This window comes from the organism of the source record quoted next, unplaced genomic scaffold, assembly GCF_019419815.1.
Source record: "Pyrus x bretschneideri cultivar Hongxiangsu unplaced genomic scaffold, Pyrus_bretschneideri_v1 Contig44, whole genome shotgun sequence".
Lineage (NCBI taxonomy): Eukaryota > Viridiplantae > Streptophyta > Magnoliopsida > Rosales > Rosaceae > Pyrus > Pyrus x bretschneideri.
The window spans coordinates 1,289,648-1,307,869 of NW_025999768.1; the positions used below are offsets into that span (position 1 = coordinate 1,289,648).

Sequence of the window (18,222 nt, forward strand, 5' to 3'; positions counted from 1 at the left end):
TGATTGCTCATTTTTTCTTGAGAATTTTAACGAAAAACTCTGGTAGCATTCACTTTGACAAAAATTTATATTTTTATATTAAAAAGTCAATCTTATTTTACCTTTTATTTTACCATTTTCGTTAAAACTAGAAGTTTTCAAACCCTTGACCTTAGTTTTTTCTTGTTTCTTTTGTTCACAGCAAAATGGCAAATTTGCCCTCAATTCTCACGCGTCGATCATCGCTTAAAATGATTCTCCTCTTCTCGATTCTCTTCATTCCGCTCTCTCTCGTGAAAAAAAAAAAAAAAAATTCAGAGCGCTTCGCGAATTCTGTCTCCCTCAGCCAGCTCTCCATTCCCCTTTCTTTTTCGTCCTCGGCACAGTGGAATCCTACCCACGCGTCGATAGTCGTGACTTCGTCTCCGCTTTTCCTTTCCTTTTCGTTTCTCTCTCGCAATTCTCAGCATTCTGTCGGTCTCCAACCTCGCTTTCTTTGGCTTCCAAATCAGCTTCTCTCGCTCTCCAACCTCTCACGAATTACAAACAAGGTGCTTTCTTGCTGGAAAAACCACTGAACCAAACTTAATAATTTTGTTTGGTTTTTTCTTCTTTTTTCGCTTCTCTTCTTTTGATTTCCCGTTTATATATTCTGCATTTTCTTATGGCAGTTTTGAACCTTTTCTTTTCTGAATTTGTATGCTTTATGGGTTGTCATTTAATCTGCTTAATTATCATCTTGATCAACTAAGATATCACTTTTTCATACACTATAGAGCTTGAGTTAGTGGTTGAATTATGAATTGAGAAGTGGATAATGCCATAAAAAATTTGCTAAGAGTAGGAGGATGTTCTTGGCACACTATAAGAAGTTTTCTTTTTCTTTTTGGCAAGTTCTTCATATTCATGATTCCGTTATCGGTGCATTTGCTTTCCCATGATTTCTCATAAACTGGACGTGAATGTATTTATAGATTTTTATTTTTTTTTAGCCAGACAAAGGATTTGATTGAGCAACAGGTGCATCAACCATAAACTATTACTACAACTGTACGAGGCCTCGGTGTTACAAGGTCTTGAATCTCTTTTTTGGGTTTTGACGGATTTTATGAGATTTTATTGCTGTTAGTTTGATGAAGTTCTCGATTCATGACCATATATTTTTTCAACTTGTACCATTTGGTTTCTGTTGACTTTAACTCTGAGTTGTAATGGTGTTTGTGTTTTCTAAATTTCTTCCAATAGCTTAGTTTTAGTTTGATTTTGTTTGTATATATCTCTTCAGAGCAATTCTTGGAGTTGCAATCTTACCAGCTACGAAAAGGAAAGTTATTGAGAAAATCTGGAGAGAAGGGCCTCCTAAATTATTATGGCCACCAGAAGCTGTAAGTCCTGTTTTAGATCATTCAACAGGGAGATGGTATTCTCCATGACAACTGCTCCAAAACCAATAACTCCTTTTCCCCTGGATTGACCAAAATATCAACTTCAAAGCAAGTTTTGTCGGGTGTAATGACATTTGTAGGGCAACAAACATTTAACTAATCAGATTTAATTTAGGGCAATTTTGGATTTGCATTCATTTGTTTTGATTTGTAACTTTATAAGCAATTTTGAGTTTGTGTGAAAAATAATATTGTTTTTTATTCTCTCCTCTCTCTCTCCCTCTCTCATGTTTTTGAAGAGTTTGAGTCCTAAGTGTGTTTCTGTTTCTGGGTTTTGAGTGTTTTGTTGTTTTCTTTTGGTAAAGTATTGTTCTTGCTCTAAAAGCAGCAATCAGTGCTGTGTATTTTGTGCATGATAAAACTTAGTGTAGTACTGTGGTGCTCATTTTTGGTTAAAAGTAAAAAGAGTCTCTTATTAAGATTTTGGTCAATTTTTATCCAACTTAGACCAAATTTCAGTGTATACTATCAAGAAACATGTTATCACATGACTGAAATCATCTATTTACATCGATAAACATTCAATTACGACATGATTGCTATGGATATGTAGACCCAATAGCTTTAGCTACATGTTATAGATTTACACATAAAAATTGAATATATCAATTTTAAATCTTTCAACCATGTTATTCAACAGATGCCATAAACTACCATATTTTTATGAACTCTGTAGAAAAGGAATTTATATGCAACATGATCAGAATGACTACATAAACTGCTTATAAAATATCTTTTCAAATACATAAGGAGAAGAGTGATGGTTCTCAACGCGTCTTTATTGTTGCCCAAGTTTTTGCTAATTTTGAAAGCGAGGAATTTCTAATGGGATTACCCTTTTTTGTATGTGGAATTTTCAGAGTTTTGGGTTGGAGGAAGAACTTAGTTGCTTGACATTTTGAGGTATATTCTTTGCTTTACTTTTGTTTTAGTTTCTTCAATTAGATACAGTTAATTCACACCAATGCTTTTGTTTCTGTTGGGTTTTTGAGTTTAAACTTTATCCAGAATCATTTGGTGGGTGTTTGGAACTTTGGAATCAGATTTTCAATTGGTTGTGTGAAGTCCTAACTTTTAATTTCATTTGGTCTGACCTTGAGTTTAAAACTTTATCTGGAATCATTTAGTGGGTGTTTGTAACTTTTGAATTAGGTTTTTAATTGGATTTGTGAAGTCCTAACTTTTATTTTCATTTGGATCTGACCTTTTAGCTGTCATTGAAAATAATCATAAAAGTAAAGTTGTGCATTCCTTAATTCAGTCTTTGGCAAGCCATCATGCATGATAACCAAGTAACTGGTTTTTAGTAAATGTTGATTTGGAAAATTCTTTGTTTAAATTTCTAGGTTTTGATGAATTCTTCATTTAGATTTGGTGACCAACAATCGACCCACCACCAATTTTAGGTCAAGATTCGAGCATGCCTTAAAAGTGTAAGTCATTTTTCCATTCTATTTTGTTGATTTTGTCATCTGGGTTTCTTAGAAAGCTCGCATCTCGTCTGACTAGGGTGTTACCTTTTTATCTGTATTGTTTGGAAAATTTCAGAAAGCTTGCATTCAAGTTTGTCTCTGCACCTTCTGGCCAACATTATGTTGTTTCTCAAGTTCATACGCCAACATTATTTTGTTATAAACTTTGTTCTTGTTGACTGAAGGAGCTTGACTTGGGTTTAGGTATTTCAGGATCATCCATTCGACAGCAAAAACACAACTACTGCCATTTTTCAGTCGTGATCTGAACCACTGCTGTGCCATAACGGTGGATACTGCCATGACAACCCACGAAGCCTCCTCTTCATCCTCCTCCAAGTCAAAACTTTGGAATAATGACGTGTTCTTGAGCTTCAGCGGTGAAGACACACGCAATGGCTTCACGGACCACCTCCACGCGGCATTAACAGACAAGGGATACCAGGCTTATATTGATGAGGATGATCTAAAAAGAGGGGAAGAAATACAAAAAGAACTGGAACGGGCAATCGAAAAATCAAAGATCTCTATCATTGTCTTCTCAGAGAGGTATGCGGATTCGAGTTGGTGTCTTAACGAGCTGGTGAAGATCATGGAGTGCAGAGGCAAACTGGGGCGACATGTTTTGCCAATATTCTATCACATTGATCCTTCACATGTCAGGAAGCAGAATGGAGTTTTAGCCCAAGCATTTAAGAAGCACAAAAAGAACATCCATAAAGAAAAAGATGACAAGAAACGTGAAGAAAAACGAGAAAGGGTAAAGCAGTGGAGAAAGGCTCTTAGAGAAGCTGCAGAGTTAGCCGAAGAATTTCAGGAGCACGAAGAGGTAAAGCAGTGGGGAGAGGTTCTTACAAAAGCTGCAAATTTGTCTGGCTACCATCTTCAAATCACTGATAATAGGTAATCATTCACGTACTTTTCAATACTTAAGTTGTATTACTCTAATTAACATGCTTAATTAATACGCCTTAATCTCTCATATAAAATCTAGAGGAAAATTGTCGCTTTGGTTCCTAAACTTAAAATTCATTACATTTTGTGCTTGAACTTGATAAAATATGGAGCGTTAGTCCTTTGTAACCAATTCTTTTAAATTTTAGTTAGAAGTGTTTACAACTTTACATGTTAGTTTCACCTATGTATCTTTATAAAATTGTAGGCCAACCTTATCCCCCCATCACTCGCAGGCTCGCAGCCCACCCCTTCACCTTCAATCTTTGATTCACACCCCGTCAACCTCCCACTTCCAACCCCCAATCCCTAATCCCCACTCCCCAGCCGACCCCAACCTGTAGCCCACGGACCACAGCTTTCACCCGAACCTCAAACCCGCATCCGACAAATTTCTTGAATCTTAATTGGAGTTTAATTGATACACCAAACTTTAATATATCCATGAATGAATTTGTTTCTTTTATTGAAGTTGGTCACAAAATTACATACTAGCTAGTAGCTAGTTTGTGTACATACACACACACACACACACACACGAAGGAAAGAAGGCAAGAAAATTATTTATATTAGTACTAATAGCTCCTACTGAGCCTACTTACTAAGCTTACCAATTCAATATTTCAGGCGCGAAGCAAAGCTTATTAGAGAAATTGTTGACAAGATTATCCCGGAATGGCTTCCTAGTGCAGAAAAATTACATGTGGCCAAGCACCCAGTTGGAATATATACTCGCATTCAAGATATCATCACTTATCTTTCAAATGGTGGATCAGATGTTGTTCGCATGGTTGGAATTTGGGGGATGGGTGGATTGGGTAAAACAACAGCTGCCAAATCCATTTATAACCAAATTCATCATAAGTTCCAATTCAAAAGTTTCCTTGCCAACGTTAGTGAATATGATCTGGTTGATTTGCAAGGAAAACTTGTTTCTGACATCTTGAAACAGACCGGGTCTAAGGTAACCAGTGTTGATGGAGGTATCAGTCTGATAAAAAATCATCTCCAACGTAGAAGCGTACTTGTCATTATTGACAATGTAGACAAAGTGGAACAACTAAATGCAATAGCTGGAAATCGTGATTGGTTTGGCCCAGGAAGTAGAATTATCATAACGACACGAGATGAACGTTTACTAAAGCAAGTGAACATGAAAGTGGACAAGACATATCCGCTTAAGGAAATGAATGAAGAAGAAGCTCTAAAGCTCTTTAGTTTGCATGCCTTTGGAAATGGTTGTCCTGATAAAGGATATCTTGAACTCTCAAAGGAGGTTGTTTCTTACTGTGGTGGTTTGCCACTAGCCCTTGAAGTTTTAGGTTCTTCCATGATTGAAAGAACCCCAATGGAGTGGAAAAGTCAGTTGGAGAAGTTGAAAAAATTTCCTGATGAAGGAATAATGAAAGCTCTAAGAGCAAGTTTTGAAAGGCTAGATCGTACACAGAAGGATATATTCCTTGACATATCTTGTTTCTTTATTGGATGGGATAAGGACTATGTCGTAAAAATATTAGATGGATGTAACTTTTTTGCAACAATAGGAATCAGTGACCTCCGTGAACGATGCCTTATAACTGTTGAAGACAACAGGTTGAATATGCATGATTTGCTTCGAGAAATGGCCAAATTAATCATTTCTGAAAAATTCCCTCATCACCCTGGTGAATGGAGTAGGTTGTGGAACCCGCAAGAGGTCGCTGATGTCTTAACAAATAAATCTGTAAGTAGATTTCCAATAAAATTTTGTGTTAATGCATTGTACAAGAAAAGCACATATAACTCACGGATGTCTATTATACATTAAGTAACATTCATCTCAATTAGCCAACAATAGTACTTGCATGTATTCATACATGTAAACATATGCAAATAATCCGTTTCTTACACATGAATATAACCTTTTGTTAACAGGGAACTGAAGAAGTTGAAGGACTTGTCCCTTATTCTAGTCTTCAAAGCTCTAACATGCCTAGTTTCAGTACAGAAGCATTTGCCAATATGAAGAAACTGAGACTGCTCAAGCTCTGCAACGTGCAGCTCAATGGAGAATACAAACGTCTCCCCAAAGAGTTAGTGTGGCTGTGTTGGACAGGATGCCCTCTAAAGTCCATACCAGATGACTTTTTTGATCAACCAAGGCTAGTCATTTTAGAGATGAAGTTTGGCAAACTGGTACAAGTTTGGGAGGGCTCCAAGGTACAATCGATTACACATGATGATGTTATGTTTCTATGTTTTTTCGGATTTCCTTCTCACTTTTTTTTAATGAGATATTCCTTTGGGATATTAATTTTAATTTTCCTTTGATTTTGTGCACCAGTCGCTTGGAAACTTGAAAATCCTTGATCTCAGTTGTTGCATTCACCTAACAAAATCACCAGACTTTTCAAATGTCCCAAATCTTGAAGAGTTGATATTGGAAGGATGTGAGAGTTTGCGCGAGATTCACCCCTCCATTGGTCATCTTAAAAAACTTTCTTTGGTGAACCTCAAAAGCTGCTACAGTCTTATTTCTCTTCCTGGGGATTTCTACAAGTCCGAATCCGTTCAGACTCTTGTTCTTGATCAATGTTTTCAATTCAGTGTACTGCCCGAGGATTTGGGGAAGATGATATCATTGAGGGTACTTAAAGCATCTAAGACAGCCATAAGACGAGTACCGCGTTCCACAGTAAGATTGAAGAATCTCACTCATTTGTGTCTAGCGCACATGCAGTTTCCTTTGCAATTTCCCGATTCGTTACACGGCTTAGACTCTTCAAGAAATTTAGATCTCTCAGAGAATGATTTTCATACCCTACCCGGCCTTAGTGGTCTTTCAAATCTTGAAAGTTTGCGGTTAAGTTACTACGATGTCCTTCATACCCTACCCAGCCTCAGTGATCTTTCAAAGCTTGAAAGTCTCTGGTTAAATAATTGCTTCAGCCTTCATACAATCTATGATTTACCAACAAATTTGAAATTTCTGGATGCGTCTGGTTGCTACTCTTTGGTAACAATGCCCAATTTTTCGAAAATGTCGAATATGAGAGAACTGAATGCACGTAATTCACGTTCACTCACTGAGGTTCCAGACTTGGATAAGTCATTAAACTCCATGACATGGATTGATATGAGGGGTTGCCCCAAACTCACAGCTGATTTTATGAGGAACGTCCTAAAGGTATCTCTCTCTCTTTAATTGTCTTCCTATTGCGCACATGCACACACAACGCACATGTACATGTATGTATGTATGGATATGACACTTGCACTGTATATATAGGGATGGACTTCTTGCGGATATGGTGGCATTTTTCTCAATGGGAATTATGTTCCTGATTGGTTCGAGTTTGTCAACGATGGTAATAAAGTCAGTTTTGATATCCCCCCGAGTGATGGTCGTAATTTTGAAGGGTTGACTCTGTTGTGCTTTTACTGCACAATTCCTAATGCTGCTTATCCTTATGTGTCAATCTCTGATATCGGTTGTAAGGAAGGTCATCCTCGTGCCAATATTGATATAAATAATACCAAGCGTACTGAGTTGCAAACCTGCATAGGTAAGAAAGATTGGGTTATAAAAATGCGCGATGTTGTATCTGAAAAATGTTTTCTTTGGCAAGGACAAATATCGAACGATAAGCTCAATTTGCAAAGCGGGGATAAAGTTGATATAACTTTTGAAATGCCGAAGATATACCATAAATTTTCTTGTGTGACAATTAAGGGAATAGGGGTTAATCTAGTATGGGACAAACCTATGAAGGAAAATATGCACGATTTTGATCTTGATGGTAGGCTTTTTATCCAAAGGCACAACCAAGGTGGTGATGCATCGTCATCATTACATACTTGAGTCAGTTCACAATCAGTTCGTCAAACGCCTCTTTCAGTTTTCGATTTCTCAGTTCAATAAATGAAGGCAGGTCCATACTTCACTCCTTTCAAATTTCAAGTTTTCCTACGTAGCCACTGCGGCGGTTCTTTTTCCTGGTAATTTAACCGAAATATGAAGGGTAGTTCGGTCCAGAAGCACCAAAAATATCCCTCTCGCTTTCTACACCGACACTGTCACTCTCAAACGGAATTATTGGGCGGAGCGGACGAAATTCTGGGCAAATCGTCGTCCGCTTTCTTCTTCCCCAATCCAAATTCGAAGCTCTCTCTTTAGAAACCCTCCAAATCCCCTCGCCTCCTCCGCACCTTCGGGATCATGGCCTCCGCCGACGCTTTCGTCAAGGGCAGCGTCCACCCAATTGGTGTCGCCGTCATCACCCTCGGTCGCCCCCCGAGCTCTCAACGCCATGAGCCTAGGTATGTAGATAAACACGCACACAGCATATGTTATAATGTATGTATCTGTAAATGCTTTTGATTTGGAGCTGTTTTGAATTTTTGAGCTTGAACTTTATGGCATCGTATTGATTACAAATCTTTGTTATTGCATTTGTTATAAGACGAAACGTTGGATTCCAATTTCGAAGAAGTTAGCTTTTTTTCGAAGAATTTTGTGTTTCTGTTTAAGTGGGAATTGTTGGAAAACGCAGATATGGATGTGAAATACAAGAGCTATCTGGATGAATGGGAATCTCACCCAAATGTGAAGTGTGTTCTTGTTGATAGCCGCTCGGCTCGTGCCTTTTGTGGCGGTAACGCCTAGAACTCGTATTTGAATAGTTTCTTATCTTTCCTGGCAATTTTACACTTCCATTTTAGCATGTAGTTGAATAAGTTTTTCTAAATATGTATGTTTAGCTCTTTTGGCGGTTATTTTTGTTTATGGGTCTCTTAGGTAAGGTTTTGAGAGTGACCAATCATGGTAAATGCAGGAAAGGACATTAAAGTGGTTATTGCCGAAATTCAAAAGGACAAAAACACACCTCTTGTGCCGAAGGTTTCTACATTACGCTTTGCTTTGTACTAAAGTTGTTTCTTGTTTAGGTGCTTACGTGATAGATTGTTTGTCTTTGATGTTCGTGCTGTTTCATGTCATGTTGTTTATTGTTTCACTTCATTGTTCCTTTTTGTGTTGTTTTTTTTTTGCCATATGGAGATAGATGGTGTCCGTTAAGTTGGCATGTTGATTCATTGATAAGTAATACCCAGATTTAGTTTACCTGCAGGGGGTGATGTGAAGCAGATCACAGCCAAAAACCAACCGCCAAAAAATTAATGCATTAGAATCTTAATAATGTATTTGTTGATAAGCCTAAAAGTTCAAAGTGAAAATCACTTATATGAGTTCTGCTACTTCTTTAATTGCTTTGGCTATTCAATCTCGTATAAATGTCATAAATTGCCGCTAAGATTGTGTTTTCAGCATGTATTTATTAATGTTCAATACATACAATTATTTTTTTTTCTTTTGGAATTTCATTTTTGACATTCTCGGGCAACCTACAACATTTGATCATTTTTTTAGTCTTGATTTTGCTTGAACTTGGGTAATATGATTTGTATTGGTTGGACAGGATTCATATCTTTTCTAAGCTACCATTTCTTAAGATTGAGAGGCTACCAGTATGATATTTGTGCTGCACGTTTTTCAGGTATTCACTGCCGAGTATTCTCTAATATGCAAAATCTCCAAGTACAAGAAGCCCTATATAAGCTTCATGGATATGGCATAACAATGGGCTTTAGTGCTGGCCTATCAGGTCATGGTCGCTACCGGATCATTACAGAGGTATTATTGCCTTGTCAGACAGAGATTGTCAATGTTGTAAATTACATTGCCGTTTTGAATTTTTTGTGTCTAATTTTGTATGGATACATTTCACAGGACTGTTCTTGCTATGCCAGAGAATGTAATTTGTTTGTTCCCGGATGTTGGGTTTTCATGTATAGCGGCAATGACTGAAGCAAGCTGTTTTTCCAGCGTTGATAAGGAGAAACTGTTTAGATTATAAGAATATAAAGAGAATGGCCTGTACCATTTCTCTGTTTGCTTCATGCATCAATTCTTAGTTCTGTATTTGTTTTAACACTGTCATGTCTTTCTTGGTGCTTATCTTTGACTTACTGGGAAAAGGATTTCAACACTATCGGATGCACTGTATGTGGGTCCTGGGACCCATTTTGTCCCATCTCAAAACTTAGCTATTTGTGCCAAAGAATCTAGGTGAGACCTTTAGAGCTTAGCTTTTAAAAATACTAGTTGTAAACTATGCCTTCAGCATGAATTTTTGCCTTTCTTCATATAAAACCATCTGCAATATGCCCACAAACAGAGAGAACTTTAACAATGCTGCTTATGAAACATTTAACAGATGGAGAGGTGGAGAGCTTCAAGTTGATTTGGTGATGCATGTTGCAAGCATCATACGGAGGACACAATGTTTCAATCCCGACACAGGTATTTCACTTTCACTACTGATATTCTTACAATAAGTGATCCGATACGAGAGAAACTCACACCTGGAGGATGCCTCTATGTTGGTATCTCAAATCATTCACGCACGACCGAGTGTTTTAACTGCTATGCGACTCCCTTCCACAAATCTGATCTTTGTTTCTTGTTAATGCAGGTACATTAGCCCCGAGTCCTTTGGATACCTGGATCTACTACAAAGTTTGAGAAGTGGCGATTGTTCCTAATTGTACATTTTTCTTCTTTGGTACTGCCTGATTGTGGTTTTTTTCACTCCTGTTTCTTCCTTGGAATTACAGAATGCTAATGTTACAAACTAGGCAACTAAAGCAGCTATCTACAAATGCAGCTGTTTCTTCTCCTCTGTATCGCTCGTTAATGAAAAATGACTAATCTAGCTTAAAATTTGCATCGAGTTTCTTCTTATCTTCTTCTCTTCTTCTCTGTATCTCTCAATTTTTCGTCCCCTTTTGTCAACCAACTTCGATATTTCTTCTTTTCTACATTTGTTTGTCCTTGATAAATACTGAAGATGGTTGTGAAAAGATAACTGCTGTATGTTCTCCCCGTAGAAAAACACATTATCGCAATCATTGTCAGCCGCCCTCCGTATGCTTGGAACAATGCCGTGCCGTAAGGGTAAATGTGACTGTTTCGTCAAGAAAATGAACAAGAAGTGAAACTTGTCGTGTCAGGGTTGGCGAAAATTGCCTCTTCACTTGTTGCATAATTAAAGTCGTGCATAATCCTTCAACTTATTCACTCATTGTTGATTTTGGATAAAATCCTCATAGCAATACAGTAGTTGAGCATGCTATTCACATGTCTGGCTTGACAGCCACGCATATTCTCATGACGTTTAATATGTATTTTTTACTATCTAACTTAGTAACGTAACACATGTAGAAATACATGAATTGATAATTAATAACAACCTTAATTATACTATCTAACTTAGTAACGTAACCCATTTTGTTATTTTTTCCATGAATTCTTTTTTTTTTTGGCCGAGAACAACGTAAATATTATTGAATGAGGAAAGACCCAATACATATTACATCCGGCCAATTTAAATTTTTTGAATTTGATACAAATTAGGGCTCCTTTTAAAGTCGTTTAAAAATGACTATGACTAAACACATTACTTAGTATTACGATTTAGGGTATTCCTTCTCACTTGTAAGTATGATGTTTTAAATTCGATTCTCGTCAAAGGCGAATTTGAACCACATTATTAATGTGCTAGCCCATTGTGAGATTGAACTCTACCTTAACGTAGATAATATCGTTTGTTCAAAAATAAAAAAACTAGACACACTTTTATTAAATTGATTTTGGATTCTAAAAACACTTCAAGTGCTCAAGATATGTGTTTTTTGCAGAAAGTACCTCAATTGCTTTTTTAGGATCCACTTGGTTTTACTAAGGATTGATTTAAAAAACATTTTAGCCAAAAACGCTTTCAGTCATTTTAAAAACACTTTTAAACAAATCCTTAATACTACACAATTAATTTTAAATTTAACTAATACTTATACGTATTTAATATAAAGAAAACTAACAAAAAGTTCAAAAAAACTTTAGTTTTAATAAAAAATGACAAATAAAGATGTGATGAATAGTACCAGAAAAGAGTAAAAATATGATTTTCGTAAAAAATAAACAGTAAATCCTTTAATATATTCGTGATCGTGAATCTATTCTTCGGTTTGGAGGGAAATGGAATTGATGCTCAACCTCTTTTCCTTCTTTATTCCTTAAATAAAATTTGAAATTGACGATCACGCCTTTCGCTCTCAGCCTCTCTCCCTCCCTCCTATATAAAAAGCCTCCTCCCGCACCAAAATTCCTCTTCGTTCCCACGGATTCTTCCCCACCGTCACAGTCCAACCGCCGTCTTTCCCGCCAAATTTCTTGTCGAACCATGCCTCCGTCTTCCGACCCCGCCGTCCCCACCGTCACACCAGTCACCATATCCTACTCCGAGCTCCAAGTAACTCTCTCTCTCCCTCTAAGTTCCGTTTGTGGTAGCGAGAAAATTGAGCATGAGAGTTTGGTTTGATTGGCTTTAATTTTTTTTTCTGTTTGGTTGCTCAGAAACTCAAGAGAATTCGTTGAAATTAGAGCAAAATTCTGTTTCAGTTGACTTTTTGGTTGTTATTCTTTTCATTTTCTCATCAACCAAACAGAATCTAATTGTTTTATTCATAGTTTTGTTTAATTGCTATGTTTTAACTCAGTTGATCATGTCGAGAATTCGATTTTTCTAATTATCGTCTTTTGATTTTGGTTTGATTGATACAGGACAAGGACAAAAACTTGTCAGTGAAGATTGAAGAAGGATTTGGACCAAATGGGTTGGGAATCCTATCAATCACTCAAGTATGATTTCGTTATGCGATTACCTTGTTAATTACTGATTATCTCTTCCATTACCAGTTTTGGTAAGTTAAAATGCTTAATTCTGAATCACATCAGTATCAGTATGGTGATATGTTGTTTTTTACTTAGTTCTGCCATTATGCATATTTGTTTGACAATGGAATTTTTGGTTTCGGGTTGAAACTATATGTGCAGAAATAATTTGTAAACGAATCGATTAAAAAGATAAACCACATGAACTTGCATATGTATTGTCGGGGTACTTTCTCCGTCATGTAGATTGTAGATTGTGCTGTTTGGGCAACGATATTTTGCTCCATTATTCCATTCACAGCTCATAAATTATGCTGTCTCATGTTATTGTTTTGATGCTTCATCCCTAATCGATTCTCGTGAGAGCTAGCGTTTTGTTGTAAACTGATAAGTATTTTCTTTCTAGCATCTTTGTAATTGTTTCATTGAATTTCCAAGTGCAGGTTCCGGGATATTCTTCCTTGCGCGGGAATCTTCTACGCTTGTCACCTAGGTATATCCCTTCTACATAGGATTTTCATGTTCACTTTAAGTTTTAACTGCAATTCATAATGAATTTAGGAAGATAGTTTGTTATAGCACTGCTCATGGGAGTTTTCTTTTCGTTTATTAGATTAGCCAATCTGCCCGAAGAGGTGAAGAAGGAACTTGAAGATCCTCATAGTAGGTAAGTCATTTTAGTTCCATTGTTATACTTTGATTTCTCTTAAGCCATTGGCATAATTTTCGTGTAAACACAAACTTCAATCTATGTTTTCCTTACAATAGAGAAAAATTCCAAAAATTCCTGCCAGAAAGATAGTCTCATCTCAACTCTTGGATTTGTCACAGACTATGGTCTTGACATTATTAACTAATATTTACGTAGTTTTATTACTTTTCTTGGGAATCTTTACAAAGTTTTATTGCTTATCTTCTTTTTACCTGCCTTCCATGTTTAGGTACAATTTTGGATGGAGTCATGGAAAAGAGAAGCTGGAATCTGGAAAGCCTGGTATCACTTTATGTTCTTTGTTTTAAATTTTGTTTCCTTAGAAACTCTAAGAACTTAGGACCATTCATTTTCTGTCTGTGTTCTGGTTTTGCAGATACGTTAAAAGGCTCGTTTTATGCAAATCCAATATTGGATAGCCCTACAACAGATGAATCTCTGATTCAGAGGTAAAAGTCTATAGGGACATCAATCACAATCTGAGTACAAGTGGGATCTGTTTTGTCTGAGGTTACACAGTACATGGCTCAGACCAGTAATGTTTGGCCAAACTGTTGTTTGTGTTAGTTATGAATAACTACCATGCATTTGATACAAGGTTTCTTAGAATTAACCAGGACAAATCGTCTTTATGCTGGGATATGTTTATTTTTATTTATCCTATGTGAGAACTTACAGATTTTGCGTAAACAGAACATAATACTTTGTGTCTGCTCAGATTTTATTTGTGATCTGTATTGTAGGTATCCATCATACTGTGGTTCAAATATATGGCCCAATAGTGAATTGCCAGAACTAGAAGTCGGTATGTTTTCCTTCAATTTATGATTGTATTTTTTCATGATTATGTCATCACTGCATGTAACTTTTGATTTGTAGCCTTCAAAGCTCTTGGAAAGCTGATCCTTGGAGTTGGGCTTATGGTCGCATATCACTGTGACAGATACGGTATAGTCTTTGTTGTTAAGGTTTACACTAAGAGAGCATAGCTATCCTGTTTAGTGTTTTTCCGGTCACATTTTACACTTAACTTGTCATGACAATTTCCTGCATGATTTTGTTCTGTCCTGGCCAGAAAACAAGTGTCATATTAGTGTATTACGAGCACTCATAAGACCTAAGATATAAGTTGAGATGACACAACCTATTATCTTGAGAAGGGGTTAAATCAAGATTTCTGAATGTTTTACATGATTTCATCACAAGAACTTTAAATTTATTGTCTCTCGTACAGAAAGGATAAGGAATGCTTCTCACCTTACAACTAAATGATATTGACATTTTCCACAGCCGTGGCCAAACAAAATGCCATACTCTTCTTCAACTGTTGTGCTTGCTTATTTAGCTTTGATGTTACTTTTCCTTATTGTATAGTTGTTGATCTGTGGTAGCCCTTTCAAATTTTAATGGGTGCCTTAACAGTGTCAAAAGCAATCAAAATGCGCGAGGATGAAGGCCTTGAACAAATACTGTTTCGATCTCGCTGTCATAAAGGGCGTCTACTTTATTATTTTCCAACAAAAGAAAGGTGATTACATTATATATCGTCATTTTTTCCATAGGTGATAATTGAGCAGTTAGTTGCAAGTTCAAATTCGTCTCTCAGGTTTGGTAGTATTTTGGGTCAATCATTTTGCTATGTTGTAATACAAGATAAAGGAAAGGTTCTCTTCTTTTATGAGCCCATGTTACCATAAAGGAAATGCACTAGGCATAATCATCTATGGCCAGAGAACAAGACTAAAAATGATATTTGATGGTGAAAAGGGTTTAAAAGAATAAATTATACTGCCGTATGCAATCTTTTGGCTGCCAGAGGTATTATATTAACAAGTAAATTACAACCTGCAGTAATCCTACTGAAGATAATAGAGACATGTCTTCTTGGTGTGGATGGCATACAGACCATGGTTCACTGACAGGTGATCGTGTTTAATTAGAATGTCTTGATTATTAGTTGGGACTCTTTCATTGTGCTTAATTTTTGCTTCAATTTGATGTACAGGTCTGACCTGTGCCATGTTTACGAGAGATGCTGCTGAAATACCTTGCCCTGACAGTGGTGCTGGCCTTTATATTAGGACACGAACTGATCAGATTGTCAAAGTACGTTTTCTTATTCTCGAAATTCTAGTTATGGAAGATAGAGTTGAGGGGATGCTTTTTGTATAAAGTTTCTAACATGCCTTTTTTGAGCAATCTACCTGTGATGACTGTGATTAATATGATTTGGAAAGATATGTATGTTCTTAAAACTAACTTGGTTCACTTCGCGTGTTAGGTCGTCTTTGGAGAAGATGCAATAGCATACCAAATTGGCGAAACCACTGAAGTTCTGTCAAGAGGCTATCTTTGTGCAACGCCTCATTGTGTCCGGGTACTTTTTCTACTACGATATCTGTGTTTGAAATTCTTTTCTTCCTCCGATGCTCATTCAAAACCCAAATCTCCCTTCGAAACCAAGTTTTTCCGTTGGATATGCCCAATAACAGTCACTGTTTCGATTCACTGGTTGTTTGTCAGGCACCCAAGGGAGCGGAGGCTTCTGGCCTTGATCGTTCAACATTTGCATTGTTCATGCAACCAGACTGGTGTGTACAATACTTGCCACACATTTGATATCATAAGCACGGTTGTTTGTAGCTAAGCACGGTTCATTTTCAGGGACGAAAAGCTTAATTTTCCGGAGGAAGTTCATATCCATAAAGAGGTAATGTACTTTGAATCCCAAATTAACCACATCAGACATGAAATTACAAACACAAATCAAAACGTTCGGCTTGCATTCTTCTGCTGTGTTTCTTTCGGTTTTAATTCGGGTCTTGTGTTTCAGTTGATTCCACCAAACGGTTCTCTTACCTTCGGAGAGTACACAGAGAAGCTCCTTGACAAATACTACCACCTGAAAACATAAACACCTGCGTATTTTTCGTCAAAGAATGATGATTGATAGGGATTGCATCACTATAGTTGGTAATGTAGTACCTAAACTAAACTGATGGAAGTGTCTCCAATTGCAAGATTAATATCTTGTTGGCAGATCACTTCTATCAAGTTCTTATTCAAAAGTACATGTTCAATTACCATAACACATAATCAGGAGAGGGTAAAGCGTTTGCACAGCCTGAGCCTCCTTTCTTCTGCCACTCGTTTGAGTACCAAACATAATATTGAAATTCAATCCGACGTTCTACTTGTCTAAATAAGAGTTTGCGACCTAAGGGGAATTTTTAAAACAGTACTCTTACGTGCGATGACTACAAAAACATGAATTATCCTGTCAACTGTAAGTAAAAATGTCTCTAACAAAGAGTCATTTCAAACAACCGGTTAAATTCTTTGATATAGCAAACACTTAAAATTCATCTCTAATAACGGACTAAAAGGTTAATTGGCTAAAGGGTTACCTCGCTAGCCAAAGATAGCCGGCCGGGTAGATCGGGCTATGTGGTTTGTGAAGTGCATGTAGGCAGGCATTATTGCATACTAAAATTAAAAAAAAAAAAAAAAAAAATTGTTATCCAACTATCCTTATTAAATAACTAATATATGGGCACATACAAAGTGTGTGTGAAAGTTTTTTATTTTTGTTTTTGAAGGAGGAGAGAGGACTAGAGTGATAGAGAATGTGGGATGAGAATTTTTTTATTTTTTTAAGTTTTTAATTAGATATATGTTTAAGATTTAATGTAGGTGAGGTTTAAAAAAAAAAAAATTTGGTTGTGTGAAATTACATTATTGTCCATATTACTTATTCATATTTAGTTTTAATTAGAATGTTACATTGATAATTTCATAAAATTTTAATTGACAATGAGTGTTTTATTAATATGTAGATTAAATTTTGTATATATAATATCAAAAAAAAAAAAAAAAAAACATATTTATCTCGAACTAACTCGAGATGGTCCGAGGGACTTCACTACCTAATCCACTAGAGACCAGCTTTTGTTGTAGGCGCCAGTATTAATTGTTTACTAACAAATAAGTTATTATAGTATGATGATATTTTTGTTCACTTAAAAATAAGAGGTTTTAAATTTAAATTTTACGGATGATGAAATTAATACTAAATTAAATTACTTATTATATAGCTTAGTCGAATTATTTTTTTTTTTAATGAAATGTATCAATGTACTAAAAGAAAAAATAAAAAATAGTTTACTAACAATTGGTATAATGTCGACAACAAGTCACCTCTCTTGTCCCAAAAATGGCACGTCGTTTATGTTCCAATGCGTGCGGTGGCCGACCAGCAGGTCACTGCCACGCTTCTTAGACGGCCTCTCTCGTCTAGAAGCATTAAAAAAACACGTGGATAATGTCGACCGAGGAACAATAGCACACAAAAGATTTTTTTAGTCTAATTAGTTTAATTGGATAAGGACAAAAGTGACACGATAGATGGTCGTAGGATGCTACAATAGTGGGGGCTGCACGTGGACGTTGATCATTGCACAGAGATAGCCAATCTTAATTTCCACACCGCCAGAGTGAGGTAGATTCTCTGTCCTTCTATTTTCATACTTTTTTTATGTCTTCATGTGATTGTGATCACGGTTAAGTCACGTTAATATTTTATATTAACTTTTTATAGAAATAATAAAACAAAAAGTAATAGGAATATAAAATGTTGACGTAGCTTAACTGAGACCATATAAATAGGAGGGTATGAGAAGAATATAGAAATGGAAGAGCAGATCATCCACCTCCCCACCAGAGATCCTTGCCATATCCTCTGTGTCAGCATTTCAAGTATTCTCAAATCATATCTATTCATTTTACATTATGTAGTTAAAAATTATTATAATTTTTTTAATTGAATATAAACCGTACATAACAAAAATTAATCGCACAATACATAATAAATGAATGTGATTTAGAAGATTT

General features: G+C 36.3%; 2 protein-coding genes across 24 annotated transcripts; both read left to right on the forward strand.

Moving 5' to 3' along the window:
* The first annotated feature begins 265 nt into the window (after positions 1–265).
* Positions 266–10,620, forward strand: LOC103929430 (disease resistance protein RPV1-like). Of its 23 annotated transcripts, none has more exons than XM_048567096.1 (15): positions 266–530; positions 972–1,052; positions 1,265–1,364; positions 2,285–2,327; positions 2,771–2,857; positions 3,101–3,799; positions 4,478–5,573; positions 5,765–6,049; positions 6,174–7,016; positions 7,119–8,149; positions 8,383–8,484; positions 8,665–8,729; positions 9,385–9,521; positions 9,618–10,190; positions 10,363–10,620. In XM_048567096.1, exons 6-10 carry the CDS (start codon positions 3,198–3,200, stop codon positions 7,689–7,691), a joined length of 3,399 nt encoding a protein of 1,132 aa, XP_048423053.1. In that variant the 5' UTR covers positions 266–530; positions 972–1,052; positions 1,265–1,364; positions 2,285–2,327; positions 2,771–2,857; positions 3,101–3,197; the 3' UTR covers positions 7,692–8,149; positions 8,383–8,484; positions 8,665–8,729; positions 9,385–9,521; positions 9,618–10,190; positions 10,363–10,620. The 23 variants fall into 23 exon arrangements, with proteins under 23 accessions (XP_048423053.1, XP_048423055.1, XP_048423051.1 ...); XM_048567098.1 differs by having other exon boundaries at positions 3,110–3,799; positions 8,628–8,729; XM_048567094.1 differs by having other exon boundaries at positions 3,110–3,799.
* A 1,321-nt stretch (positions 10,621–11,941) lies between these two features.
* On the forward strand, positions 11,942–16,478 carry LOC103929419. Its single transcript, XM_009338611.3, has 15 exons — positions 11,942–12,198; positions 12,510–12,587; positions 13,064–13,113; positions 13,234–13,287; positions 13,562–13,614; positions 13,709–13,781; positions 14,076–14,137; positions 14,212–14,280; positions 14,755–14,860; positions 15,184–15,254; positions 15,338–15,438; positions 15,614–15,709; positions 15,856–15,923; positions 15,997–16,042; positions 16,166–16,478. Exons 1-15 carry the CDS (start codon positions 12,130–12,132, stop codon positions 16,244–16,246), a joined length of 1,077 nt encoding a protein of 358 aa, XP_009336886.2. The 5' UTR covers positions 11,942–12,129; the 3' UTR covers positions 16,247–16,478.
* Positions 16,479–18,222: the final 1,744 nt, after the last annotated feature.